This window comes from Epithele typhae, assembly GCF_022376455.1.
Source record: "Epithele typhae strain CBS 203.58 chromosome Unknown BXZ73scaffold_8, whole genome shotgun sequence".
NCBI lineage: Eukaryota > Fungi > Basidiomycota > Agaricomycetes > Polyporales > Epitheliaceae > Epithele > Epithele typhae.
The window spans coordinates 402,013-429,430 of NW_025954199.1; the positions used below are offsets into that span (position 1 = coordinate 402,013).

Sequence of the window (27,418 nt, forward strand, 5' to 3'; positions counted from 1 at the left end):
GCAGAAGGCAAGGAGAACAGCCCGAGCCCGCCGCGCGCCACCCATGCCCCACGTGCGGCAAAAGGGCAGGACGGACTACCGCTGATGTTCGCCCGGTACGCGGTCGGGCTGACGACGCCGGTGAAGCAGTTGCGCGACGCCGCCGCCGAGGTAGTGCCCTCACCGGCGTCGAGCTCGGAGCTGTCGCCCGTTGCGCGCGACATGATGTACGACCTGCGGCAGCAGCGGATGCGCGCGCGCCAGGCGCAGGGCGAGCAGCGGCGCGGGATGTGGACGCGCGAGTAGTGTGTTGATGCTCTTCAGACTGAGACCTGGCTGTCGCTCTGATTTACGCTCACTGCGGTGGAGACGGACACCTTATTTTCAGTATGGCTCTCGTATGTTATCCCACGTTATGCAGCGCTTCGATTGTTTATGCAGCTTTGGGTGTGTAGGTATGCCTGCGCATACCTACACAGATTGCTTTCGTCATCAACTGTGCGCAAGCTTGTGGCAAGTTCACGGCCTGGCTTCGATATTCTGATGCTAGTAGGAAAACAGGAAACCACATAACAATCATAACATCATTCGAGAGTCGTCGTTAGGAGGTCGTGTACTTTTGAGCAGAGATTATTGAAACAGGGAAGTCTAGATATGAGGCTAAGTACTATAGGCTACGGGTGGGTAACACGGCGGAGGGGTATGCCACATTAAACTACCTGGTCGCCCCTCTCCGCCTTCGGCTCCGGTGCGTGAACGGAGGAGCCCTTGAGGTCGATGGCCTCGACAGCGTTCTGGACGTCGCCGAGGTACCAGCTCGGCATGCCGAACGAGAGCAGGAACGACACGCCCGCGGTGACGGTGCCGGCGATGAGCATCAGCTTCATCACGTCGCCGTATGCTATATACTTGACGTGAGCACGGCGTGTCGTGCAAGGGAGAGGAGAGGGACGCACCGGCGATGGCGCCGTCGCGCACGGGGGAGCCGAAGTCATACGTGGCGACGAGGGTGATAGAACTGAATAGTTTTGCAATCTCGTCTGGCGGGAGGCTCGGAATGTGCTCTGCCAGCTTCACTGGCATCGTGTTCGTCCAGATCGCGCCGGCTGGATGGGAGACCGGTCAGCGTTGCTGGTCGGTGGATACGAGAGAAGAAGAGGATAGGCTCACCGACTGCGCTACCGACTGCACCACCGATCTCGGTCCAGAGGAGGACCATGGCGGTTGTGATCGCCATGTCCGCGTGGGGCACCGAGGCTTGGGAAGAAACAGTGATACAGACCGACGCAAAGCCGCCGCCGAGACTCTGGATGATCTGTGTGAAGATGATCTCGACGTCAGAAGCATTTGCTCCACGAGAGTGGATCATGAGGCCGACACCGCTGTGTACGAGAGGTGTGGGTTAGCGACCTGGGGGACCAACGTAGGTTTGTGGAGAATCCGGGCTTACAAGAGGCGAATGGCGAGGCCGGCGATGAGAAGCAACTTGTAACGGTGGGTGAAGCGCATGATAACCCCTGCCATGATGGCAAAGACAGTGAGGCCAACAGACTGCGTCTGGTTGAAGTAGTTGATGTCCGTCAGCGACCTATGATAGGATGGAGTCAGTACCGCAAGCGAAATAAACATCGGGTCACATACCATGGCTTCGTGATGTAGATGAACGAGTAGAGGTATGTCGCCGCGAGGTAGTAGGAGAACTGCCGACAGAAGGATGTGAGCTCGACACACAGGCGCAAGCACGATCAGGAGTGACGCACGAAGTCAAAAAATCCAATCCACGCCGCCAGAACCACCGTACGGTTCTTGAGCAAACGGTGGGTGATCACAGGATGTTTGGCGAACTTCAACTCCCAAACAGCGATCAGAGGAATGAGGATCACGCCGACGACAAGCATCGCAATCATCGAAGCTAGTTGGGGAACCCCCTCCTTTAGCATTGCAAGGACAAACTCCCAAATTGCGCACTCACGGTTCTTCCATCCGCCCTTCGCCCCTTCGGCAAGGGTGAGGGGAAGCAGAATCAAAGCCACACTCGTGCCGATGAGGAGCAGACCAAAGAGGTCAAGCTGCTCAACGAAGTTATGTGCTTTGTGGGCGACAACGACGGCGAGGCTTGAACCAGCATAGGAGTCCTTCGCAAGGGCAGGGACAAGTCCAAGCTTCTTCGCCTTCCTTTCGGCCCATGCCAAGGTAACGATGAGCGGCGCAAGAGCAGCTGGGACGAGCACGGCGAACATGCCGTCTGCGGAACAGCGAAAGTCAGTACCCCGCACACCCGGGGCGAGAAGACTGTAGACCCACATCCCCAACGCCATCCTGAGCGGAGGTAAACCTGCGAAGCGACATTGCTGCCAATGAAGGCGTTGATGATGAACGGTGCCGAGGTCAAACCGTTCACGAGACCACGCCATTTAAGCGTGGTGATATCAGCAACGATGACAGAGGTCAGGAGTTGCAAGCCGCTGTAACAGCACGTCAACAACGTGAGGGGTCCTCAGAGAGCCTGCACGCACGTATAACCACTGCATATGCGGAGTCAGAACGCTCAGAACCAGTCGGCATGAGTGCAGAGACGTACAGAGCATAGAGGATAATGCCGGCTGCCAGCGCGCCGAAGGTCTTAGCCGACGCAATGATGATGTAACCTGATGAGTAGAGGAGTGAGATGCGTAGAGTATGAAAAGGATAACACACGTACCGAGGACATAGGACGTCACTGCGTCGTGTACCAGATTAGATATGCGACGCAAGAGGTGAAAGTTCAATTTAAAAAAACTCACAGACAACCATGTACGCCTGTGAACGAGACCGGACATCGGCGAACTTGGCAATGACAGGCTTCCCAACAGCAACTGAGGACGGGTCAGATCGCGCGAGAGAAGCCAACAGAGTGTATGCGCACTAATGGTTGACTGCGCTACCTGGATGGTTGAAATGAGGGAGTGCTTGTCCAAATCTGACGCGGCAAACGCAAGATAGTTGTATGTTGTTTGGCCGTCAAGCGAGTAAATGTACGACGCGAGTCCAAGTCTTGGCGCGGCAACAACGCGTCTGGTGAGCGGTGAAAGGAAGCGCTTGCAGGGGGAAGAACACACCCGATGAAGAGGAACCACTTAGAGTACTTGCCGTACACTTGCTCCGCCGCCTCGACCCGCTTTACACCAATGTGTGCGTCCAATCCCTCTTGGAGCTCTCCCGCGGTCCTAGGATCGAGCTTGGGGGCCGCGTCCTCCGAGACGTTGTCGCCATTGGAGTGGGCGCGTTTCTCGTCGAAGCTGGGCATCGGGACCGTGCCAGGGGCGAAAGAGAGCCGCGGCCTGATGAGAGGGAGGAGCAACGGGGGCGACGGGGACGCATGCCATGGTGGCCGAGTTGATATACCCCTTCTCCGTCGCAGAGTCGCAGAGAGAGCGGGTCTAGTGTCAAGGAGAAGACATCTTATCTGATAGGCGAACAGTGTTATCTGATAATCATGACCTGGCCTGGCCCCTGTTCCTTGGCGCTCTCAGGCATCTGCGCACCCCGTGTCCCAGCAGGTCCCAGCGCGAGAACCGCCTGCGACTCAAAGGGTACCCAGGTACCTGCCTGCGCAGAAATTTGCAATTTGCATCTGACCGTGCTTGGCAGTCAACCAGTCAATCCTTACCCGGCTGTCGGTAACTGGTCGGCCTCTTCCTTTTGGCGGCACATGAACTGGACCACACATGTCATCCATAGTTGAAACTCATCGTTGTATTGCTTACTCCCCGAAATTCCCATCGATCGACAGAAACAGCACGGGTGACTTTAGTCCACGCGTGAAGCTCTTCCGACCTCTAAACTTCTAGTATGCAACAGCCTTCTCTTCCTGCAACGGACACCCGACAAACGAAGGATCTGCTCGAGTATCTCAGCTGGGTTCATGGAGGTCGTTCTGCCGATGTCTTCGTATCGAAAGTCTCCAGAAAGAGGAGGCCCCCGCAATCAGTAGTTATGGTTTGGTGCTGAAAGCAGACACGTTACATACAGGATACTCGTACAGACAACCCATTCCAAAGAGCATCTCGAAGTGAGCGAGACGTTGTCACCAGAACCCCCAATCGTCCTCGTATCCGTCCAGGTCATCCAGGTCGTTCTCTGGCAGTTCGTCATCCAACATGTGCGGAATCCATGGGAAGATGTCCATCATCTCACCATCGTCGAATGAGGAATCGTCGTCGTCGTCGAGGTCGATGACGTCCAAGACCTCGTCCGAGTAGCATGCCGCCTGTTCGTGTTCATCCCACACCACGTCCGGTACGATCTCCTCAACCATCCCGACCACCTCCTCCGTGACGTTGACGCAATTTGTGAGCCGGAGCCGCTGCAGCGGGATCCCATTCTCGCAGCGGAGCATGAGCCAGTCGAGCATCGACTCGAGGAAGTCCACCGTGCCCTCACTGTATTCGTGGTCGTGCAACCGGCACGGGAAGCGCATCTGCACCATCGAGATCTCCGCGAGGTGCGGCACCGCCGGCGTCCAGTCCCCCTCCTCAAGCTCCTCCCCACCGCCCACCCCCTCTTCACCCCCTCTGGCGAGTGTGAGCGCGTCGAAGAACTGCTTGCCCGGGTGCCCGGTGAGCGCGAGCGAGCGCAGCGCGGGCGCGCGCTCGAACAGCGTCCGCCACTCCCAGCTGCCGTACGTCCACAGCGCCTCGACGTGCTCCACCGCGCGCAGGAACGGCGCGTGCCCAGTGAGCGCCCCGAGCGCGCGCGAGTGCCCGTACGCGTCCACGCAGAGCTCCGCGTCCCATTGTTCCGTGTCGGCGTCGGCTCCAATCGAGCGTCCGAACGCCCACTCGCCGAATAGTGGGTCCGCGTGGTACTTGAGGTCCTCGAGGCGTACGCAGGGATGCCCCGCCGGCGCGGCAGCACGCGAGCCTTTGACGAGGAGCTGCCGGGAATAGATCGGGGCGAAGACGACGCGGCGGAGCGGAGCGCCACGTGCGACTTGGTTGCCGAAGATGCGCGCGAGGTCCTCGGTGCCGCGCTCGCCGCGGGCGGTGACGGAAAGGCGGGCGTCGGAGGGGAAAGTAAGATGTTGGAGGAGGTTGGCGCAGTCGAGAGCATCGGCATTCAGTGTAAGGGACTGGAGACAGGGAAGATCGACTGGGGACCGCCACGTATCAGGGACGGAGAGCTCTTCGTCAGGAAGACGAGGAATGGATTTGTTGAGTTCAAGGGATCGGAGACATGTGAGGGTTTCGAGGGTCTGGAGGAGTTGGGAGAAAGAGCCGAGACAGAAGGAGCTGTCGGATCGGCTGATGACCGTGAGATTGGTGAGGGTAGGGCAGAAGAGTGGGTTGGTCCACGCGATAGACAGCCACTTGATCTTGAGCCTCCGAAGATGTGGCGTCTCGCTGGAAAAGAGAGTTGGGAGGACTCCTCCGTCCGAGAGTGGAAAGTGACCGAATTCCGCGGAGCAAGAATCTGATAGTGACAATGACTCCAGGAGATCTGCGGGCTCAGACCATTTCGTCGCCATGATTTGCAGAGAGCGTGCCGGCCCTAGGAGTTGGATCTCCTTCAATCGACTTGACTCAACCATGATCTTCTCCAAAAATCCAAGGCGACTGTCGCGCGGGGCAATAGCGGCCGAGACCCACAGCGGGGCTTTCTTTGAGCGCGAGAACATTGTTTCTATGATCTCGGTCTTGCGAGTGAAGACGATTCGGCTCCAAAGGCGTGGTGTGTTCAGTGCGACATTACGCCAGACTCGACACACGTGTCCGAGAGTGATCCACTTGTACACCGGGCTGGTCGAGTTTGTCTTTCTTTCGTTGTAGCAGTCGGCGGCGATATGCGTGAATATTTCCGACAAAAGCTCGGGAGGGAGCTTGACTGCTGGAGATAGAGCGTTGTAGCGCGTTTGGAGCGTGGATATGGCGCTTGCATGGATGTGGATTTCTGCTTCGATCGTTTTGCGTGCCACAGCGGCCGCGTCCAGCTCGTAGTCGGGTTTGGCCATGAAGTATTAGCCACCTATATAGTAACGATGCATCAGCACGACGTCCAGAAGTCCCGGAAGGACTAAGCCACAGCTGCACATGAGTCAACGATGGCAGGCACTGCACGGACTACCGCAGCAAGACGTTTCACTGGCCGTCCATACATTGCCAGCACCTATGTGCAGCAGCATCTTATCGTGTTATGGACTTACTTCACTGCTGTAGACTGCCGCTCTGTGATATGAGAAAGTACAGCACTGGACAATAGGAGCTGTTGACGATTGGCGGGATAAGTCTCTTGCGCCAGCGCCACGCTATCACGAGGAAGCAGCACCTAGATACTGTCAGCAACCAGGTCACTGCGGCGTGCGGCGAAACGCTTGCGCGTACCTGTGAGGTTTGAAATTTGGAGCCTGTAGGGACCACTAGCTGGTGGAGGTGAAGAAGAACGTTTGGGCGTTTAGCAAGCCGCAACAGTGGCACGGTTGCCGTCGCGGCAGGACACAGACGCCGATCGGCCCGACGTTGCACGGAATCAGAAGTCATCGAACATCGATGGTAGAATCCCTCCAGAGCGACTTCGAGAAGTTCCTCCCACAAGTTCACTCAAAATATTGCGGGGCACGCGTTACGCCACATGGGTGGGCTCCATTTTGTGGCAATGCTGGCGGCTTTACCTGCTGAATCCTAAACACAATATCACTGCGCAAGAACGCGGCGGCCCGCGGACCCCTATTTGTACAGTCAGGAGAAGCGGAATTGTCACTACAGCGGTGCCACCAACATTGTGATGAAGAAACAGAATCGAAGTGAGGCAGTACATAGTGAAAGTACGGATGCTGTTAGAACTTGTCGTCAAATTGGGCGGGAATATAGAACGTAAGTACGCCTCCAGCATCGGCAATACTCCCAATGTAGACATAGAGTATCATGCAATGTCCGGAGCATATACCTGGTTCAGAAAAGTAGGTTAGCTGAAAGGGCTTATGATGTTAGAGCGGGGAGAAACATGTCGATACTGACAGGCAATAGTAGTCGTCGAGACTACATGACTGTTCAGGAACCTTGAAAGTGCCTTGTGAGATACGAGGACACCATGCAGTTGCTTCGGGTCCTTCTCTTCTTCACTCTGAGCCTGTGAAGCCTGCGATCCCTGTCCTTGCCCCGCAGGATCTCGTGCTATGACAAATCATATGAGACACAGTTCGAACATGCATTGCATGGCCTTACTCATGGGAGGGTTAGACAAGCCGGTCCATGCAATCTCGACGCGAGCATTATCTGTGCTGACGGAGAGTTGAAGGTCGCCGGAATGATTGGCACGAAATGAGATGCCGTCGTTAGCGAGAGGCTTTAGACGGTCAATGACTGCGCGTAGCTTTGCTAGAGGTGGCAGAAGTATGTGTACCTATAAGCTTCGTCAGACCAACAGAGCTACGGGTGGTAAAGATATCCTGACATCGGGCTCAGGGCACATCGGCTCCCGAAGACGTTCTATTTCGGCGTGTTTCGCCACGTCGATAACGAGCTGTTGCACGATAGTCATGGTTTTGCCCAGAGCGTTCGTGCTTGTGATATCGAGCGCAAGCACAGACTCCCTGTCACGGTTCTTGGCCAATCTGGCGCAGAGTGTTGTCAGTAAAACACCGCGACGAGTTGACACACGCACTTCATCACCACCTTGGTGTCCCTACCCGAGAACAGGTTCTTCGACTCTTGCCCTGGTCCTGCAGCTGAGCGAAGAGCCGCTAGCAGAGCCTCTGAAGACAGGGTGATCACAATCTCATTGCTGGAATTGGACTGGACGCGGTAATCCGTGAACAGTGACGAGGCTTTGATCTGTCTGATGACAGTGAGCGCACACGCATATACACAGTAATGAACATACTGACGACCAGACCTGGATGCCTCCTTCGTTGGCATCACCATTACAGATGACCCGAATTTCCTGTTCACAGAGTTTGATGGTGCATCGTTTCTGCAACTTCTCTACAGACTGGATGATTTCTAGCATGTACGTCAGAAAGGTTCCGAAATCGGGTTGGCGAGACACCTACTGATGAAGGTTTCGATGTTCGTGATATTTGTACGGAATCGCATACCTCGAGATGACGGTACGCGTCCAAGCCGCAGTAGCGCCGGGACGCATCCATGTCTCTGACGGGAGATCTACGACGCGTCGAGTTATGCTCACGTGTTTGATGTCACACCGGCGGCGGACTCGGGAGAACGGCGGCGGAGGCAGAGCAGGGCAGGGTTATTTTTCACTTAATTCTGTTGCATCTGCAGCAAACCCGCAGCTTACACTTGCAGACAAGCTCGCGCTCGAATCTTCGACTGAGGCTATCCTTGTTTGATTTATACCATATCAATTGACAGGAAGCAAATATATATGCGCTCGGCATTATATCTACGACACGGATGTGGGCACCAACGATGCCGACAATGACACGGAGATTCGTCGTCGGAGAACCACGATTTTGCTCGTGGTTGTCGGTTCCTCATGATCACTAGTCTCCATGGAGAACGCTCGGGCCACGGGTATGGAACGTACGTGCCGGGGAACGAGTTCGATGCCGTGTCTGTGGCTTCACCCAAAACCTCTCGAGGTGCCAAGCCTTGCATGTGGTTGGGGTAAACATGGAAAGACGCCCAGAGGTGTAATATCTATGACTGGAACTTGCGCATCGTTTGAATCTCGTCCAGTAGAGGCTGAAGCTTGTCATCGTCGATCTTGACAAGACTAGGAAAACCGGAGAGCAAGGGTGCAAGTATGGTGAGAGGGGTGGTTGGAAGCAAAGGCAGTGGCACGCACCTAGGAACAATACTCTTCGCCTCTTCAGCAGTAACCGGGCACAGGTTTGCGATTTGAGCAATCTCAAACTGAGTCAACGCAGACTCTCTTCGAAGAGTCCTGTCGAAAGGGGAGATGGTCGCATGAAGTGGGGGCGCGATGGGAGAAATGAGACTCACTCTCGAATAGCCGCTGCAGCCTCCGGTTTGTCGAACTTGGCGAACGTCTTCACATAGTCCAGAGTCTTGTTGTACACCCTGAACACAACGAATTAAGTGGTTACTCTACATAAAGTCCATGAGGACGTACGAAGTATCTGGAGCCGCCTTGTCTCCCGGTCTATGTTCAAGCAGGTACCGCACCTCAGAAATGAGCAAACAACCCGCATTGTTGAACTCTACGAAGCGGAAATGATTAGTTTTTCATATAGGAACGCAACAAAGTCGCCAACGCACCTGAACCAAGCCTCAGAGTCGAGGCATCCTCTTCTTCGTACGCGACACGATGTCCTCGGACGGTCATGGTGGCGGAGACGAGACGGTGTTTGCACGTGTTGTACAAGACCTTCTGATTCTAACTGAAAGAGTAGGCGCTCACGACAACTGGCTGCGATTGTGGTCCTGGAACACCGTTGGGTCTGAGCACGTCGGTGAGCGTCGCCGTGGCCCATCGCTATCTGTTCTCGTCGTCGTCGTCGACATTCTGTTCTCTCTTGATCCCACCCTCGGATACAAGAGATCTACTTCCGCTCTCGGACCGCACCACCTCCTTCCGGCCAGGCTGCTACATACTCCTAGCTGACAAATCTGGCTCCAACGGAACGCCCCCGCCGCCATCCCACCCCCGATCCGGCCCCGTTTCCACCCTCCAGCGCCAGTCCGCTCTCTGCTGGCCGCACCGTCCAGTCGACCGCACTCAGCTTCACTGCCGCCGGCCTCCGTTCGAACGCCCTCTCCTCCGTTGCTGCTCTGGACTTTGACGACGACGAAGACTACGAGATGGTGCAGCAGTATGGCGCCGTCCAGGGCCATGCGGACCGTGACGCCGCACACGACACGACCGACGATTCGAGGACGTCTGGAGAGGCGGATGCGCTGCTAGGGGCGAACGCAACAGCGAGACGGCCGAAGAGGGAGGGTCGTGCGACGTTGACCAGCTCAACGAGCAATCTGGCGAACACAATCATTGGAAGTGGTGAGTGTCACATCCCATGCATGTTGGCCCATTGTGCTGAACGCTCCGGGTTTGTAACAGGCATGCTCACGTTCCCTTTGGTAAGTCGTGCTTCGCTGCTTCCCTTCCATCCCATTTCTTCCGTCCAAGCTGTCTCAGCACTGCATTTTCCGTTTCCAAGTCGTATTCAGCCGGATGTCTAACCAAGCTTTCAGGCTATGGCTTCTGCTGGTATCATACCAGGGATCATCACCTGCGTGTTCTCCGGCGGTATGGCGGCCTTTGGCCTTTACCTGCTGTCATTATGTGCTGTCAAAGCTCCACATAGACGAGCCTCGTTCTTTGCCGTCGCCGAATTAACGTTCCCGAAGGCTGCTGTCTTCTTTGATGCTGCGATTGCTATCAAGTGCTTTGGTGTATCCATTAGGTGCGTTGTGCTTTTTTTGCGCATTAACCTTTACCAATGTTGTAAAAGCTATCTTATAATCATCAAGTCTCTGCTGCCTAATGTTGTTCAAGCACTATACCACGATCTTAGCCCTCAAACGACTCCACCTGCATGGATGCTGTCGGGGCAGAACTGGATAACCCTCATCATGATACCGCTAGTCCCTTTGACTTTCCTTCGCAAGCTCGATAGTCTTAGACATACAAGCTACATCGCGCTGTTCTCTGTGGGTAAGTGCATTGGGAATATTCAGAGGACTGCGCCAGGTTCTCATAGTATTTGCAGCGTATCTCGTGGTTATTGTTGTCGTATGCTACTTTTTCCCCGTCGAAGGGATGGAACAACCAGGCGAAATCAACCTCATCAAGTTCACACCTAGCTTCGTTTCCAATTTCCCGGTGCAAGTCTTCGCATACACCTGCGCCCAGAACGTAAGTAATTGGAGTTGTCTCTTCCGCACCATCTGACCAATTCCTCTAGCTCTTCCCGATCTTTAACGAGATCAAGGCAAACACGCAGCCGCGCATGAATATTGTCATCGGAACATCTATTGGCTCAGCGGCGTTGATATACGAGGTCATTGCTGTGTTCGGCTACCTGACATTCGGTTCCAAGGTACGTTTACAACTTGTGTCAGACTTTGTCGTGACTGATTTAGATACGTTGTCAAGGTTGGACCAAATATCATCGCCATGTACCCCTCTACTTCGCTGTTCATTGCGATTGGGCAGTTAGCTATTGCTATCATGGTGATGTTCTCGTATCCACTTCAAGTGCATCCGTGTCGCAACTGCCTGGACAAAGTCTTCAACGCTGGTCAGACGAGCAAGCCAACTGCGGATGACGAAGAATCGGAAGACGAGCATCATACCAGCCATGACATGTCACCTTTAAAGCACGCGCTGCTGACGCTTGCCATCGTGGCAAGCGGTTTCACCATCGCTTACTTCGTAGACGATCTGAAGCTTGGTCGGTGTTACTCACTCTTCTAACGATTGATGGCTAACGTATTGCCTACGTGGCGTTACGTATTGCACAGTGCTCTCCTTCGTGGGTTCCACCGGATCTACCACAATATCATTCATCCTCCCCGGCCTGTTCTACTGGAAGGTACGCGAGGTGGAATAAGCGTCGGGATTCTCAGCGCTGATGGCTCCCTTCACAGCTTTCGCGCGATGATACCAGCGTGAGCAAGACGCTGTCACGAGCGTCCTTGGGATTGGCCATCTACGGAATGTGCATCTTTGTGTTCTGGTGTGTATCACTGCCTCCCCGACCTCGGACAGCGCATTAACTGCCGTGCAACTACAGCCTAAGCTATAATATCTATGGGGTCCTTCACCCTGGTGCGGAGATCTCACATTAGCTAATGTGCCGGTGCTTGTATATTATGGCCTTGTGGGCCGGGCCTTGTAGAACATGTTCATTCCCCGTATCATTGTGCGATCATTGTGAGAGAGAGGGGCGCGGACATGCGGCCGAGGTGGGCGGAGTTTTGGCGGGAAGACATGCGGGCGCCTATGGACTTGGAGGAGCATTGGGCGCTCGTCGCTGAGGACACACTTACCTTCCGACCTGATGCACCCCGGCTCAACCTCCATCCAGAATCTTCCTCCTGCCCTCGCTCCACCCACTACGACCCGTGTCTGAGTACACACCATGGCTGCAGGTACGTTGCGCCTCTCTTCTTGCGCCAGGTCGCGGTGGCTACTCCAGTCGCGGACCTTGCCTCCATCCACCCTGCACGACGCTGAGCCTGTCGCCCCTACCCTTACGCGTGTTCAGAACACGTACCAGAACGCATAGAAATCCTCACGCACGCCCATTCTCATACACGGTTGGGTCCGTCGTCTGGATCGCCTGTCTCAGGACTCGGAACAACATCGAGCGACGCAGCCACAGCGACCACCAGCGCGAGCGCACCGGAGATCCTCCTTCAGCGATCGCTCTCCTCGAGCCCCACCATGTCTTCGCCGCCGCACCCGTCATCTTCCTCGTCCTCGCTGAACGCCAAGCTCGATTCGTCCGCGTCGTCAAGCGCCCCGATGGATTCAATTGTCGACGTCGAGCCGGATGCGCAGATTCTGGAGGCACTCAAGAACAAGGATAGGTTATACGTACTGAAACTCGGGGAGCAGATGGAGGCGTTGATCAAAGAGCGGAGGTACGTATCGGCCTTGTTTGCACTATGCATGCACGCCAGCGTCACACGACGACGTATATGCCGTTCTCGCGATGGCATGGCCACGTCTGAAGACCACACAAGCGTGTGCTTCTTGGGTGTACTACGTGTCATGAGAATGTATTCTTACTATTCTACCGCAGGGTTCGCATCGACCTCTCCCCGACCACCACATACCAGCGGATGCTCGTTCGGCGATGTTCAGCATACTACAAGCTCTCGCTGGAGCCGGACGGCAACTCTAAGACCATGGTTGTCTATTGTCGGGCAGAAAGTCGCATGTAAGTCACCAGCTGTACTTCGTCTCCGTCACCACCACCCCCTCATGTACCATTCCCCCGCAGTCCCGCACGACGTATCTGTGAACTCGTTCCTGCGGTAGAGACGTCGACACTGCCTGCCTACCAGATCATTCGACGCGCAGACCGGCCACTCCGAGGACGACAACATTCTCAGCCTGGATCGACTGCCGGCGAAGACGCGGATACATCGGATGTGGAGGCATCTGAAGCCGGAAGTGTGGGCGCAGTCAGCAGCGCCGCTAGCTCTGGCGCGCGGCGATACAAGACCATTGAGGAGCGAGAAGCCGAGTACAATGAAGCTCGCTCGAGGATCTTCATGGGATTCGAGGAAAAGAAGGACAAGGACAAGGACATGAGCGCCAATTCGTCGACGTTCAGCCTCGTGTCCGGTTCCTCCACCAGCGGTGGGCGGGGAAGCAGCAGCATTGGCGATATGGACGACTCAGCGAGTTCTGCGCCCACCGAGAGCGAGTGGTCAGGACCTGTTACGCGGGACAAGAGGGACAGTCGTCGAGGACCGGGTTCTACTACCTCCTCTGTGAGATCGTTGCGATCCTCGGCAAACTCCTACGGTGCGAATGGATCCGGCAGCTCCCGCAACTCCCGAGCGACCTCACCCTCGTTCACCTACCCCACCATTTATGACCCTGGACCCGGTCAATCATACGAACAAAATCAATATGGTGGTCAGGCCCAACTACCACCTGGCTATATCGCTCACTACGTCTACCCTCCTTACAATGCCGCTCCTCCTCCTGGTCAGCCCTACATCGGCGGCTACTACTATCCTCAATATCCGTATCAGACGCATCCACATCAACACGGCGATCCCAATGCTGCTGGAGTTCCAGATCCCATGTACCCACCGCCACCGAATGGTCACCAGCAGCATCAGTATGCGCCTCAGCATTGGCCGACTGCGCCGATAACTGGTCAACCAGCACATGGCATCCCTCAGCCGCCTAACCATCTTCCGCAACAGCATCACGCTCAGCCTAACATGCATCCTCCTCATCCTGAGCAGCAAGCACCGCACCAAATGCCTCCCATGCAACAGGGTGCACCCTCTTACCCCCCGTTTCCACCTTATCCTGCGAACCCTGCGGCATATGCGTACAGCGTTCCGGGGTACTATCAATCGCCATACCCCCCAGGCGCACCCATGGGACCGCCACCACCCCCAGTCCCCGGTCAAATGTATCACGCCGGTCCCGTTCCAGACGCCATGTCTCCCAACGCTGGAATGGGTATGGATGGACACGCCATCAGTCGGACATCATCCCGGAACAGCAACGGGCATGGTAGTGTCAGCGGCAAGCGTGGCGGTACTCGGACACGAGGTGGATGGTACGGGACTGTTAACAACCCCGGTGCTTTCACGTATAGCCCATCCAACGGCATGGGCGGAGGCAATGACGCATACGGTCCTCGGCTCAGTGTGAGACGCACATCAGGAGCATCAAGTGGAAGCGGGTCCGCTGGTGCAAGGACCCCAGCGGATGAGACGTCTTCAACAGCGGTCAGTTCCATGCTCTGTGTTATGCTGTGCACACGCTAATACATACCTCTCCCTTCTCACAGTCATCTTCCACGACATCGTCCTCTTCACGGCGTACATTCACTTCAACATCAACGTCGTCGAAGCACCCTCTGCCAGCACGCCCTGACTGGGCAGTTGGGTTGAAACCCCAACACTCGAGGCATCACGACCACCACAATGCATCACGCACCATGTCCCCCGCGCGGATGGGCGGCGGGCCCGCGCACCTTCCTCCGCAACCTCAGCCCGTGCTGCAGCCCAACGACTTCCCTCCCCTATCCTCCGCACCCGTCCCCGCTGTGCGACAACCCGCCCCGAGCGGTGCGTGGACGAACGCTAGCATGTCGCGCGTCATGAACCCGGTGCCAAACGCGGCGCAGGGCAGCGCGCTCGTCCACTACCCTAACTCGCAGCAGACGAGCCCACAGGTTCCTGCGGCGCCCGTGCCCGCCGCGCTCGGCCGCCTCGACGAGCAAGACGCATTCGAACGGCCCCCGCCGAAGAACGCGGAACTCTTCAACCCGAAAGCCGCCGCTGCCGCCGCCCGGGCGAACGGGAACGGTACTGGAACCGGGGCCAAGCTCGTTGACAAGATGGGCGCGCTCGCCCTCGAGGGCGATGGCCTTGCGGGGGAAGCCCGTGTCGCGTCGCCGCAGTCTGCGATTCCAATTGGGGGCGACGTGATGGGTGAGGCCGTCGCCGCGACGTCATAGTCGAACACCCTCTCTCGTGGTCCGCTGTCGCGCGGGAGGAAGGGGGTGCGGGCGTCCCCTTGGGCCTCTCGTCTTGCTGTGCCCTCTTCTTCTTTCTCCCCCCAGGTGCTTTCGGTTGTCTGTCGGTGGCCTGTTGCGTTGGGCTGTGCTGTGTAGTGATATGTGGTATGTGCGTCGTGTAGGGTGTCCCTCGTTGTGTCGTAATCGTCGTCGTCGGGCGGCGGGCGGACATGGGTTGCGCGCGGTGGTGGTTCGGTGTATAGACTACGCGGTCCTGCAAACGCTACGCTACGCCTACGTCAGTCCCAGTTGCCTTGCTGTGCATCCTCTCCTTTCCTCCCCTCTTCCACTGTGACTGTTGACTGTCTTGCACTCTCCGTGTACGGTGTTGTATTGTCGTATATTTTGAAATCTAAAGTAATAGACTCCATCGGGCTAATGGATTTTCTACGCAAAACACGTTGGTGAGTGCGGCTGGAGTCGCAAGACGGACTGGTGGTCAAGTAGGGGGCTCATTGCCCAGGTGTTTATTACGTGTTAGCGATGTCTGGAAGCTTGCACTACTACCAAAGCGCATATGCGCGCGCGCGCGGGTTATGTGCTACTACTACTACGTGTTGTCTAATTTCTGCTAGCGACCAAGTGACGATTGAATAAGTTACGACACGAAAAGCTGGGGTGATCGGAAGAGTCCGTCGACGAGCGAACGAAGAGAGATGCAAATAGTGTAGGAAACGCGAGAGCGGCCGGCGCGCTCGAGTGCGCATCTACGGCAAAACGTCCATCACTTGGACCGCTTGAACAGCCTCTTCAGCGACCTGAGGCGCTGGCGGCCAGACGTTTGCGGCAGGTCGGTCGAGCTCTCGTCCGAGCCCGAGCCGGTGCTCGAGACGGACGAGCGCGCCCACGCTGCGGAGAGCATGCTGCTGCCCGTGCTCGCGCCCGAGCCTGTGCCGCCCTGGCGGCCGTCCGCCCCAACGGGCTCACTGTGCCGCGGCCAGGCGAGGGGCGCTGCGGGCGCAGGCGGGTCCGCGGAGTGCCGGGCGGGGACGGGGGGCGCAGACCGCGGTGAGGGCGGGAGCACGGCGCGCGTCGGGGCCGTCTGCGGGCGGCGGCGGGGTGTGGGTGCACCGAACATGAGGGCGGTGGCCAGCCGGGCGTCCATCTCGCGCACGGCCGCGGCCGCGGCGTCTGAGGCTGCGGCGTCGTGGTCGTAGTCGACCTCAATCTGGGCCGAATTTGCGAGTGTGAGCGGAGCCGGGCGACGCTTTCGCCGGCGGGGAGACGTGGACGGGGAGGTGCGGGGTGCGGGGACGGCGTTGCGCGGGAGGGAGGAGTAGCCAGTGGCGGGGTAGGCTTCACAAGAGGTCGAACAGCCGACGAGGAACTCGGAGGTGCACGCGGAGTCGTACGCCAGGTCGTCCTCGAAGACCATGCGTGTCTGTGGTTGCGTCGGCGTGGGCTGCGTCCAAACACGATCAGTATATAGTAGAGTGATCGTGATTAGCGAAAGACTTACCACATTGTCCTCGTCCTCGTCGTCAGTGTTCAGATCTACTGCGATCTCCTTCCACTTGCCTTTTTCAAAGGTGCCCCACGCGCCGTAGGAATCCCCCAAGTCTAACGACCCGTGAGACTCGGCTGTGGCCTCGTCATATTTGTCCTCCTCCACGTTGTGCAACGTCATCGCGTCGCCGTTGCAAAGGTCCAACTCCAGACCGACGTCCAGATCCAGGTCCGCAGTCGGGATCTTGACCATTATGTGAGGGACCAGACCCGCGACGCTCGCCGCGCAGTCGGAAGCGGGCTCAGCAGCTGCGCTCGGCGGTGCTTCATCTCCCCATGCATTCGCACCACTGATCGAGCCGCGACGCTCGGCCACGTTTGCAATACTGTGCTCGTCCTCCTCTTCTGTCGCGGCCGTCGACGACTGGAAATCATGGATAGGCGTTGCAAGGGGCTGGAGATACTTGAGCGTCGGCCTGGTTGGAATCTGCTCTGGCAGGACCAGCGACTTGGGCGATTCAGTGAGCCAGTTTGGCGACGTTGGTGGAGGAAAGATCGAGGGAAGCGAGCCTTTGCGATGGGAGCTCGAATTTGCAGCGGAGGGGAGGATATACTGGACAGTGGAAGGACCCGAAACAGCATGCGTGGAGACCTCACCCACTCGAGGGCTCTGCACACGCACATAGCGAGCGTTGGAAGTTGTTGTGCTGGTGCTGAAGTCATCAAAACAGGAGGTGGCGGTAGAAGAAGAGTTGAAGGAAGTCGTCGACGGGCGAAGTGTTAGCGATGACGTCGCCACGTACTTGCGGGGCGCGAAGACTGGAGTACGGTACAGGAAAAAAGGCGTCGAGTTCTCGCTGCGGTGGAGGGTAATCGGCGGTGAGCGCATATGAGGGTCTTGGGTGCGCCATTGGAGTGTGGAGGGTGCGTGGGGAGCAATCGTGGTCATATCGGTAGCAGGGGATGCGGGGAAGACAGGTGGGTCCTCCAGCGAGGTGGGGCAGAGGAAGAGAGAAGGTGGGGGGAGAGCAGTGCGGGCGTGAAAGGGCGTCCGTACATGCAGCAGTGCTGGGTTAAGAGTATGTTGGATGGACAGGAACGAACCCGAGACCGTGCGGACTCCGGGGGTCCATATCTTGTTCATCACGGCGAGGTGCGCAGCTTCAGGCCGGCAGACGGACGGCTGGGCCGTCTACATTCCTCCGAGCTGGATTGCCTTTCGAGCCGGCCGGGGTTCCTGTGGTACTGTGGCAGGTATTCTTCCGAGACTGTGAGGACGTCGAAGCCAACGGCGTGGTGCAACGAGCGGTTCGTCTTGTTGCGCCGCCGGTGTCGTTGCGGAGTCGGCTGTGTAACAAACTTTGAAGGGAATGGACTGCGTTCTCGGGCGCATGCGGTGGGAAAGATCAGGAGAGAAGAGGCTGAACATCAACGGATGCGGTCCACAACAGCGAAGTAGATGGTCCGTGTCAACGCCACTCCACAATCGTCACTGCATGTACTGTGTGGGAGTTTGAAAGGGGGAGGACCGAGCGATGAGGGAGCGGCAGGTGATTCAAATTGCACGTGGATGCCGTTCAAGTGTCGGTGGAGATGACCATGAGACAGGTTGCGAAAACGACGATGCCGACCCCACTGAGTAAGGCGAGATGGGTCCTGTGGAGGTGGAAGATGGAGGAGATGAATGCAGTGTGGGGCGATGAATAATGGGGTAGGGAAGACTCACTGGCTTGCTGTGAGGAATCCCCGCTCTGCCTTCATGTCCGCATATCCGCTCCAGTACTCCCAGACACCTGCACCGATGGCAACGGCTGCTGCTACCACCTCGATGATCGCGACAGCAAACCCTAGAGTAGACGAGGCGGTGATGCCGGATCCAGGCATTGAGGGGGTCGGCAGACGAGCTTGGAGAAGGAGTGAGGCGGATAGGAGGATCAGAACACCGGCCAGGCGCAAGTGGGACAGGAGATTCCTCTCGAGCATCGCGAAGTCGCGAGCTTCGCTGGCTATGTTGGGGAGCTTGACCATGGTGGGATACGAGGCGGGTGTCCGACAATGGACTCGACGACTTGAAGGGAGGATGAGAGACGCCGTTCGAAATGAGGCCACTGCCTGCATGCCTCCCATTCGGATTCCAAATGCACGTCCACTGTGACGTCTCCTCTGCTCGTTCTTGACTCGCGCTCTCGTCAAACACCGCTGTCCAGCACCGGCTGGTGGTTCTCAGACAGCTCTCCCCTCGATGTACATATTCACAACGCCGCCTGTGGCCCTACACTGTATAAACCTCCCTGTTTTTCGAGTGGGACTTACCTCGGACCTCTTCGTGCGGAGGCCTAAGATTGCTGCTGCGGTAAAGCGGCACTTCCGCCTCGTGCTACATAAAGTCGTCGCGTTCCCCTAATGTCACTGCAGCTTCTTATCATAGCACACCACCATGAACACAGAGCATCTCCCTCCACCCCCCTCTCCTTCGCTCCAGTCTATCAACTCAGACGATCTTGGGACAACGAATGACCTGGACGAACTTGTGCAGTATGAAGCCATCGACCAGTATCAACTTGTGCAGCCTGCTCACGCTGCCATGCGGCCGAAGGCTCCTCCTCCCTTCGATAGCCTCGACGCAGGGATAGTGCTCGGGTCCCTCGACGCCATCGACTTCCGCGTTCGGAAGGAGATCCTGCTCGAGGCCTCTCCCGTCTTCGCGCGACTCCTGCTGTCGAATGGCAGTCCCACCGTCCTGGAGATCAACGCCGCCAGCGACGCCATCGAGCTCGTCCTGCGCATATGCTACCCGATCATCAACCCGAAACTCAGCTACCTCCCTTTGGACCTCCTCCAGCGGACTCTCCGCCTGGCAAAGGACTACGCCCTCACCCTCCCTATATCGGTCATCGAAGAGGAGTTGGCTGCACGCGCAGCTAGAAGCACTGGTCTTCAGGAGTTGCCCACCACACACCAGAACAACCACGAGAAAACTGAGCATCGACTTCAAAATCAACGCTCGGAATATTATCAACTTCAGGGAGCCATAGCCACACCGCTCCGGCCTCGGAAAAACGACACAACACCACCTTCGTCCACTGCCCAAAGTCTGCCTGCGCGGGTCAAGAAGAAACGGGGGTCCTCCAAGGCCGATTCCCCTGACGCGGATCTCTCGTTCCATTCATGCGATGGGGTCGTGTTCTGCGTGAACAAAACCAAGATTGGGAACGCTTTACCGACTCTCCATGCACTCAAGGACGCCATCCCGGGAGTCGTTTTTGGGTCGGCGCCTCCAAGTAAGGGTCCTGATGTGAAGGTCGGCCCCAAGAAGAAGAGTATGAACAGGGATTCCGGGAAGGCCCAGTTAAGAGAGCAGCCGACTGAGAGAAGGGGCGAGAAGCAGGTGCTCTCAACGTGAGCGTTGCACCAGGTGAAACCCTCCGCGAACTGATGTCATCCATGAAACTCCAGAATCTGTGCAGTCTCAGGAATCCCGGTCAAATCCGCGGGCGCGACTCTGTCGTTTGTCCTGAACACCTGCTACTCGGAATCCCCCGTCGCCGTCGCCAACCTTGCGTCCGGGTCCCGGGTCCGTGAACTCCTGGCCGCAGTCGCGAAGTACAGCATAGCCTTCGACGCTAGGGACCTACAGAGCAAGCTACGCGATCTCGCCACAAAAGACCCGGTGCACGCATGCGTTCTGGCGACCCTCGCCGGGTTGGAGCCTCTCGCGAAGCGCTGCGCGAAGCTCACGCTGAAGATTCCCCTGCCCGACATGGACACGGAGCACGGGGAGCACTTCCCCGCTGCTCCCTACCACCGCCTCATGAAGTATCGGGAGGCCTGCTCCGCAGCCGGGAAACGCATACTCCTCGAGATCGCGTCGCGTCCCCCACTGCACCCTTCGGATACCGCGGATCTGACCTCCAGCCATGCAGCAGTCGACGCCGAGACTGCTCCGACGAATGACAAGCCGGAAACAGCTTCGGTCACATCCGAGGTGGAAGCATGGTTGCGGGACCAAAATGTTCAGCACATGGCTTCCGTCGTCGACGACTACGACCCGGGGTACACGTTTTCCCCGGAGTTCCCAGTGGCCATGTGGAATCAACCCCTCACCGCTGGCGAGCTTTGGTGCGGCAGCTGCGGAGGGTTTTCACAGCAGCTATGCCTATCATGTGAGGTCTTGCACGACATGCCGTTCGTTGTGGACGAGGTGAGAGTACATTGCTGGAGTCGGGGGTCCTGATAGATGTTCACACCATTTATAGATCGAGTTCTAACGCAGCGACTTGCTTATGACAAGCTGCAAGTAGTCGGACAGGACCTTGCCTCGGTTACATGACTCACACTGTACAAATACCTCTACGCCATCGTTGAGTCAACCGCATGTCGTTGTAGCACCGTTCAAGAATCAAAATCCCGATCGTGTTGTACCTTCTCGTGGCCAATTTCCCTGGCCATCGACATTCATCCGTGCTCTCGCCAATACTACCCGCGCCAAATTTCGCATTACCATCAAGGGTATCATACACCAGGACGCGGGGACATGGAACGGCGCGCGCCTCCGCCCCACCCGTACCGTGAGTCCAACTGCGAGCGAGAGGGAGGGAGAAGATATACAGGACGGAGGGAATGTATTGAGAAAATCTACAGCAGCTCCGCCGCGTATACTAAGGGTCTACCATAGCGGGCGATGGGCGCGGCCAGAGGGGGAGGGTCGGGACTAAGTGGAACAACAGGGCGCGCGGCTCGTGCACGCAACAGAGCGGGGACCGGGAGACGACAGGAAACGGGCGGAAGGGCAGACGACGCGATTATGGCTTAATCCAGACATGCGGGACACGAGATGCGTACACATCGGGCGGTAAAGTGTGTGGGGTTATGATGAGGACAGTGATATAGATAGATGCATGCATGACATAAACGCACGACGGCGGCGACGACAACAGCCATAACGCCAAGAGGAGGAGACGAGAGGACGAAGAGTAGAAGAAGCGAGGGCTACCGAGCCCGAGTGCTTTACTTGTTCTTGGCGATCTCGCGCGCCGCTTTGATGAGCGGCGTCAGTGTGCGCAGCGGCTCCGAGAGCTTGAAGAATTGGTGCTGGAAGCAAAAGACTCGTGGTCAGCGATTGTATCTCGGAAACCATGCAGGTAACTTGGAACGTACCTGCAGGATTTCGTGCGCATTCGGCCGCTTTTCCGCATCCACCTCCAGCGTCTTGGCAAGATAATCCCGGAAAATGGGGGAAAGCGATTCCGGGTTGGCGATCTGGGGAGTGCCGTTGGTTGCAATGAGGTACAACGCCTTGAGCGGGTTCTGGTTGAGATATGGAGGCTCTCCCTCGATCATCTCTGGGAAAGAGGCCTGCGATCAGAGCCGAGCGGGTGGAGAGTTTGTACCCAACGCACCGATAGCCATGATACCCAGACTCCAAATGTCAACCTTGGGGCCATACTCTTTCCGCGTCACGACCTCCGGAGCCATCCAGTACGGCGTACCGACCATGGTCGTCCGCTTCGCGTTCGTCTCCGAAATTTGAGCGCAGAACCCGAAATCGGCTACAGTACCCCACACAATGAGCACCGCCATCAGGAGAGGTATTATAGGACATCAAGGCACGCACTCAGTTTGATATCGCCGTTCATGCTCAGCAGGACGTTGTCGGACTTGATATCACGATGGATGACACCGTGCTTGTGGAGATGCTCAAGGCCCTGGGCGGTCTCGCGCGAGACGGCGGCGATCTGGCCTTCGGTCATGAGGTTGGCGGTAACGACATCCGTCAGCGAACCACCCTCCATGTACTCCATGACGACCCAGAGCTCGTTCTTGTGAAGGAAGGAGTCGATGTAGTTGACGATGTTCGGGTGACGGGATGCCCGCATGACGAGAATCTCGTTGATGATGAGGTCCTTCTTCGGCTGCTTGTCGAGATCCATCTGCTTGATAGCGACGGACAGGTTCGTGCCGACCTGGTACGCTGTGTATACACCTCCAGAAGCACTGGCAATCGCCATGAGACGCGCTGCCGCACCACGAGCGAGGAAAACACTCACCCAGCACCAATCTTGATCAAATTCCGGTAGAGCTTCGTCGGGTCCGCGTCCGTGCAGATCTGCTGCAGCCGCTTGACGATGTCTGCCTCCTTCGCCGGGTCCTTCTCCTTCTTTTCCCTCCGCCGGGGGGTTGCCCCGCCCGCAGCCGCGGCCTGCTTGAGGCTCGCGGCGGCGGCGCTGGGCTGAGGCTGTGATGCTGGCCCACGGCCCTCACGCTCCCGGTCACGCACCGACGGAGATGCTTTGAGTGGGAGCTCCGTCTGGGATGAGCCGGGAGACGCCTTCGGTGGCTTGGGCGGTGCTGCGGGAGACCCCGAATATTTGTCCGGACCGGGCGAGGGCCTGTCGCGCGTGGTGTTGGCACGCGAGAGCTGGTCAGAGGGCTTGTACGGCTTCTGTTGGGGCAGCCGCTGCGACGTGGAGCGGTCAAGGGAGGGCGAAACGGGCGCTGGGGGAGGGGGAGCCATCCGGTGGGAGACTGGCGTTGCAGGGTTTGATGTGGGCTTCTTGGGCGGAGGAGGAGCCGAGCGCTGTGTATCATAGAGGTGTTACTCTATGAAGTCTATAGCATATAGCGACGAAGGCAGGGCATCGGAGGGCGTAGGCTAGTGGGAAGAGAGACTCACAGGATTAGAAAATCCATCGTCCATGAACGGCCTTTGCTGCGAGGTCGCGACCGGCGTCGGCGGCGTCGGAGCAGCGACGGCTCCCATCTTGTCCCAGACGGAGGTGTCGCCGCGGTTGTTCTCCTGGTAGAACTTGACGATCTCCATGACCGCCTGGGGGTTCTTTTCCTGCTCGGTCTTGGAGATACCGCTCTCCTGGAGGAGCTGCTGCCACTCCTTCGGCAGCCCGGTGAACTCGCCGGTGGACGTGTTGAAGCCGACATGGGTGAGATGGACGGGATCGTAAGGGGTGCTGATCTCGGGCCGCTTCGAGTTGTTGAGGAAATCGGACATGAAGGTGAACATACCCTTCTTCGACTTGCCGGTGGTGCTGCTGCGAGCACGGCTGGTGCCTGCGCTGATCGTCGAGGGCGTGCTCGGGGCGTACGGGGCCGGGGGAGGGAGGGTGCGTCGTAGGTGGGGTATTGGTTGTGTCCAGCGTGCTGGGTGGCCATCTGCGGCGCAGGTGGGAGAGGCTGGTCGATGTCGGGGTAGTAGGGGACGTCCGCTGGCGTAAGGACCGGGTCGGAGAGGCGGTGGCGGGTCTGACCAGGCTGGGTGGAATAGATGTCGTTCAAGGTGGCCGTGTTCGCCCTCGAAGGACGGGGCGGGGGGGAGGTGGTCGTCATGGCGGGGGCGTCGTTGCGGAAGGGATCGCGATCGAGAGTGGGCTTGCGGGGTGGGGGTTTCTGGAGGGAATTGCGGACCCGGCCAGGGGAGGACTTTGAGTGGGAGGGCGGCGGGGGCGGAGCGGAGCGGGAGGGGACGTAGGTGTCGGGAGAGTAGGAGTTGGCGGCTGCGGCGTGGAGGTGGGCCTCTGCGAGCAGGTCGTTGTACTCTTGAATGGATTCCCGCGACGGGCGGTGGTACTCGACTGTGATTTTGGACGAGTGGCGGCTGTTGGAAGGGGCGTGGTACCGCTCCTTGACCGCGCTCTGGGACGAGGACATTGGCGGTCTGGACTGGCACTGTGGTGGGGGCGGGATCGCGCGCGAGCTCGTCGTGGCCGACAACGAAGGGGTGTCCCGGGCCTTGTGCGCGCCCACTGTACTAGTAAAACAAAGAGATGATCAAGATTGCAGTATCGAGCCGCCCTCCTCAGTCCTCTGCGTCCTCCAGCCGCCCCGCGTGCCCTGCTCGCCCGCCCAACGCAGCCAACTTCGAGCTCCCGCCCGCGCAGCGACCGCCGCGTCGCCTGCGGGACCGCCTCGTTTCGTTTCGCCAGGCCTTAGGCCGCCTGCCGCGCTTATCGATCACGTCGCCTGCCGCTTTCGATGCCGCCTGCGATCGGGATCTATATCTAGCGCCCCCGCAGACCAGGACTCGCTCAAAGGCCCACCGCGATACTTACTCCCGAAAACTATGCGCACGTCTTCGCCGCCTGGCCAGGCATGCACGCATAGCTGACCGCGGGCGTGGTGCCCCCACGAAAAAAATCGTTCATGATCGAGCGCGGACCTCGGGCCTGCCGGGCCGTGCGCTACGCACACTGCACAGTGCAACCACCAAGTAGCTACATACATAGTGACCGTCCCCTGAAATTCGCTACTCTGATCTCTTCACCAGGCGAATTCCGTGCGGCAATCCAGCCTTTTCTTGTAATACACCGTCGCCCCGGCTCCCGGTCCCACCCACTCGATGGGAGCCCGAAGGTCTCTCGGCCTTTGAGGGTTCAGTCCCGGATCAACGTAGACTCCGCCCGTGGGAACGAGTACTTCACCGATTGACTTGCAATCTCCCTCACAGGGCGCTCCGCGAACACTGGGCTCGCATACCGACTGATCGCCGCCGGTGAATGTCACTCTGGCCTGGTCTCGTCCCCAGCCGCTCTGTACTAGGCCTATACCGGATGTGCAAAATGTTTGCGCCGAGTGTCGTATCTCTCCCGCTCTTGCGTCAATCCCTCTCGGATTTGGTGATAGGTCTTGAACTAGAGCCATGTACCTCATATATATTTTTCACAGCGAACGGAGGAGAACTGAGCGAGAGCGAGAAGAGACCCAGAAGTGCAAAGCTCGGAGATATGGTGGTCACGGAAAAGTCACGGCGTCAGCGACGGCATATTTGAACTCCGCTCGGCGAATGCCTCGCGAGAGACAAGAAGCAACGTGGCACGCACGCGCCTCAGCCTGCTGGGAATTATTGCAGCACTGTCCATCGACGTCCATCAGTCGAGACACTTTGCCGAGTTTTAAACTCCGAACGAAGGCTGACGGGAGATAGTCACGCTCAGAGCGTCGACATCCTGTCTACGCTGCATTCCTTGGGCGATGCCTTCGGAAAATTAGATACGAGCTTTAAACATGATTGTGTTGCACATATCAAAAATTCACGGACACCGCTGAAGATGCGGAACGAAGCGCGCTCCCGGACCGGTTTTCAGCGTTCCAGAAATGCATACTTTGTGCATTCCTCACCCTCCCTCTCGTCCGATCCCTCTGAAACTTTGCACACAGTTTTCAATACCTCACTAATGCCCATTCTGATTTTATCAAGATTTTACATTGGGGTGGGAAGGCCAGGAGGCCGATTTTGCATTACTCTCACGTTTTGCACTTCCGGTATAGGCCTAGTACCGCACCCCACCAGCTCGTGTAGGCGGTGGTGCGGTGCGGTACAGAGCGGCTGGGGACGAGACCACTCTGGCACACTAAGAACATTCACATCAGCGCGAACGGATTCAATGAAAACGATAGCACATACAGAGGAGGTCACATGTTTGGGGCTGGTGCGTTCATGACGGCGCCCGGGAGCGGCCAGCTGAACTACAGCCTGAAAGGCTTCGTGACAGATTGTATCGAGGGACGGTAGTCCCAGCAACTCGTAGGAAAGAAGCGCACCATCTACATATGGCAGCCTTGTGGAGACGATCTCGCCCTTTGGCGTATGCATGGCGGGCCGTGTATGACGTCCACCCCGGCAACAACCAAAACTGTGAGGCATGCAGGCCTCGTATCAGTTAACGTCAGTGGGCTCAAGAGGAATACAGTACCGTGGATTTGCGGTGCTCGTCAATAGGGGCAAGGCTTGATGTGTTGCTCGCTAGCATAAGACAGTGCGAATGCGGAGGCTAAGTACTACTGTAGATAGGAGATGTGGAGCTCCAATAAGGACCATGTGGAGCTCCAATAAGGACGCTGTCATGGGCGCGGCGAGAATGAGTAATGCGGAATGTAAAGTAATAGAATGGAGTGTAGCCAAGCCCATGACAAAAGAGGTCGGGCACTATCAACTTCGAACTTAAGTCGTGTTAGAGAGTTGTCGACCCCAGAAGAACATGCTGATACTGGCAATTCCCTATGGGCTTAAAGCACTGGAGCAAGGAACCACGTCGACCGTAGCATCCTAGCATTCACCCGACGATTGCATCCGATCCACCAACGGTTTCAAGTTCTCAAGAGCAACGCTATTACTCACTCCAGCCGATCCAAAAAGGCGAGTCGCGACCGACGATTGCAGAGGCTCATGTGGACACGAATAAAATGCGCTTCATGCTCGATGCCTACCATTTAGCCTGAATATTGTGAACGAATTTGTGACTGTATGAGGATGTACATGCGGGTCTAGGGAGGGTTGAAAAGCGCCCGGAGTCGCAAGTGTCACAAAACACGATCACGTGAAGCGCGTTACATGCGCGCGCGTCAACAGACCGCGACGAGTCTTCTCTCCATCCGCTCATCCTCATTCAAAGGTCCTCATACTTCGTCGACACTCACGCTTTATACCAGCAATGTCCGGGTCAAAATCCACCACCAAACCACCCATGTCGGGCCTACGCGTCGTGAAACGCGACTTCTCGTCCAATTCCATCGCAACCAGCCAGGACACCTTCTCCTCCTCCAGGACCCGAACAGCATACCCTGGTCATCATCTCAGCCATCCTCGCAGCAGACCCAGCCACCATCGCAGAAGAAGCTGACCGGGCTCGAGAAGCGCCTCAAAGACATTGAGGACGCGCTCAAGGCCCAAGTCGCTTCCTCAGAGAACGTGCTCTCTTCCTCGCAGGGAGCCTCCTCGTCTTCCTCGTCGGGCTTGAAGCGCCCCTCGTTGCCCGGATTGGAGCCGCCTGCAAAGCGACGGCTCCCGCCATCGTGGAACGA

At 57.5% G+C, this 27,418-nt stretch overlaps 10 protein-coding genes across 10 annotated transcripts; 3 read left to right on the plus strand and 7 right to left on the minus strand.

Moving 5' to 3' along the window:
• Positions 1-689: 689 nt before the first annotated feature.
• Positions 690-3,265, minus strand: BXZ73DRAFT_98651 (drug:h+ antiporter; the record flags this gene model as incomplete). The annotated part of the gene is made up of 14 exons (XM_048027752.1): positions 690-880; positions 936-1,085; positions 1,150-1,361; positions 1,430-1,567; positions 1,621-1,679; positions 1,740-1,891; positions 1,952-2,224; positions 2,284-2,444; positions 2,496-2,504; positions 2,561-2,627; positions 2,681-2,698; positions 2,763-2,834; positions 2,885-3,012; positions 3,078-3,265. The coding sequence occupies 14 exons, from the start codon at positions 3,263-3,265 to the stop codon at positions 690-692; spliced, it is 1,818 nt and encodes a 605-aa protein (XP_047880672.1).
• A 780-nt stretch (positions 3,266-4,045) lies between these two features.
• BXZ73DRAFT_42496 (uncharacterized protein) lies at positions 4,046-5,968 on the minus strand (the record flags this gene model as incomplete). The annotated part of the gene is made up of 2 exons (XM_048018966.1): positions 4,046-4,798; positions 4,889-5,968. 2 exons carry the CDS (start codon positions 5,966-5,968, stop codon positions 4,046-4,048), a joined length of 1,833 nt encoding a protein of 610 aa, XP_047880673.1.
• Positions 5,969-6,790: 822 nt separating this feature from the next.
• Positions 6,791-8,048, minus strand: BXZ73DRAFT_88533 (cell cycle checkpoint; the record flags this gene model as incomplete). The annotated part of the gene is made up of 7 exons (XM_048024989.1): positions 6,791-6,900; positions 6,972-7,127; positions 7,179-7,356; positions 7,408-7,567; positions 7,618-7,787; positions 7,837-7,955; positions 8,006-8,048. 7 exons carry the CDS (start codon positions 8,046-8,048, stop codon positions 6,791-6,793), a joined length of 936 nt encoding a protein of 311 aa, XP_047880674.1.
• Positions 8,049-8,615: 567 nt separating this feature from the next.
• Positions 8,616-9,264, minus strand: BXZ73DRAFT_75365 (RNA polymerase II; the record flags this gene model as incomplete). The annotated part of the gene is made up of 5 exons (XM_048022201.1): positions 8,616-8,691; positions 8,764-8,862; positions 8,922-8,999; positions 9,052-9,139; positions 9,198-9,264. 5 exons carry the CDS (start codon positions 9,262-9,264, stop codon positions 8,616-8,618), a joined length of 408 nt encoding a protein of 135 aa, XP_047880675.1.
• Positions 9,265-9,740: 476 nt separating this feature from the next.
• On the plus strand, positions 9,741-11,729 carry BXZ73DRAFT_42443 (vacuolar amino acid transporter 5; the record flags this gene model as incomplete). Its single annotated transcript, XM_048018956.1, has 10 exons — positions 9,741-9,936; positions 9,997-10,016; positions 10,131-10,342; positions 10,391-10,593; positions 10,649-10,794; positions 10,844-10,978; positions 11,035-11,332; positions 11,403-11,473; positions 11,529-11,617; positions 11,675-11,729. The coding sequence occupies 10 exons, from the start codon at positions 9,741-9,743 to the stop codon at positions 11,727-11,729; spliced, it is 1,425 nt and encodes a 474-aa protein (XP_047880676.1).
• Positions 11,730-12,234: 505 nt separating this feature from the next.
• BXZ73DRAFT_42375 (uncharacterized protein) lies at positions 12,235-15,100 on the plus strand (the record flags this gene model as incomplete). The annotated part of the gene is made up of 4 exons (XM_048018945.1): positions 12,235-12,527; positions 12,689-12,826; positions 12,890-14,366; positions 14,429-15,100. Coding segments are annotated over 4 exons (2,580 nt in total), but the record flags the coding sequence as incomplete, so codon positions are not given.
• A 784-nt stretch (positions 15,101-15,884) lies between these two features.
• On the minus strand, positions 15,885-17,750 carry BXZ73DRAFT_98658 (uncharacterized protein; the record flags this gene model as incomplete). Its single annotated transcript, XM_048027753.1, has 2 exons — positions 15,885-16,562; positions 16,620-17,750. The coding sequence occupies 2 exons, from the start codon at positions 17,748-17,750 to the stop codon at positions 15,885-15,887; spliced, it is 1,809 nt and encodes a 602-aa protein (XP_047880678.1).
• A 433-nt stretch (positions 17,751-18,183) lies between these two features.
• On the minus strand, positions 18,184-18,634 carry BXZ73DRAFT_98659 (uncharacterized protein; the record flags this gene model as incomplete). The annotated part of the gene is made up of 2 exons (XM_048027754.1): positions 18,184-18,262; positions 18,333-18,634. The coding sequence occupies 2 exons, from the start codon at positions 18,632-18,634 to the stop codon at positions 18,184-18,186; spliced, it is 381 nt and encodes a 126-aa protein (XP_047880679.1).
• Positions 18,635-19,043: 409 nt separating this feature from the next.
• BXZ73DRAFT_98660 (uncharacterized protein) lies at positions 19,044-20,874 on the plus strand (the record flags this gene model as incomplete). Its single annotated transcript, XM_048027755.1, has 3 exons — positions 19,044-20,005; positions 20,063-20,807; positions 20,863-20,874. 3 exons carry the CDS (start codon positions 19,044-19,046, stop codon positions 20,872-20,874), a joined length of 1,719 nt encoding a protein of 572 aa, XP_047880680.1.
• A 739-nt stretch (positions 20,875-21,613) lies between these two features.
• Positions 21,614-24,268, minus strand: BXZ73DRAFT_88537 (Pkinase-domain-containing protein; the record flags this gene model as incomplete). The annotated part of the gene is made up of 7 exons (XM_048024990.1): positions 21,614-21,697; positions 21,764-21,948; positions 22,006-22,155; positions 22,221-22,600; positions 22,654-23,183; positions 23,280-23,794; positions 23,869-24,268. The coding sequence occupies 7 exons, from the start codon at positions 24,266-24,268 to the stop codon at positions 21,614-21,616; spliced, it is 2,244 nt and encodes a 747-aa protein (XP_047880681.1).
• Positions 24,269-27,418: the final 3,150 nt, after the last annotated feature.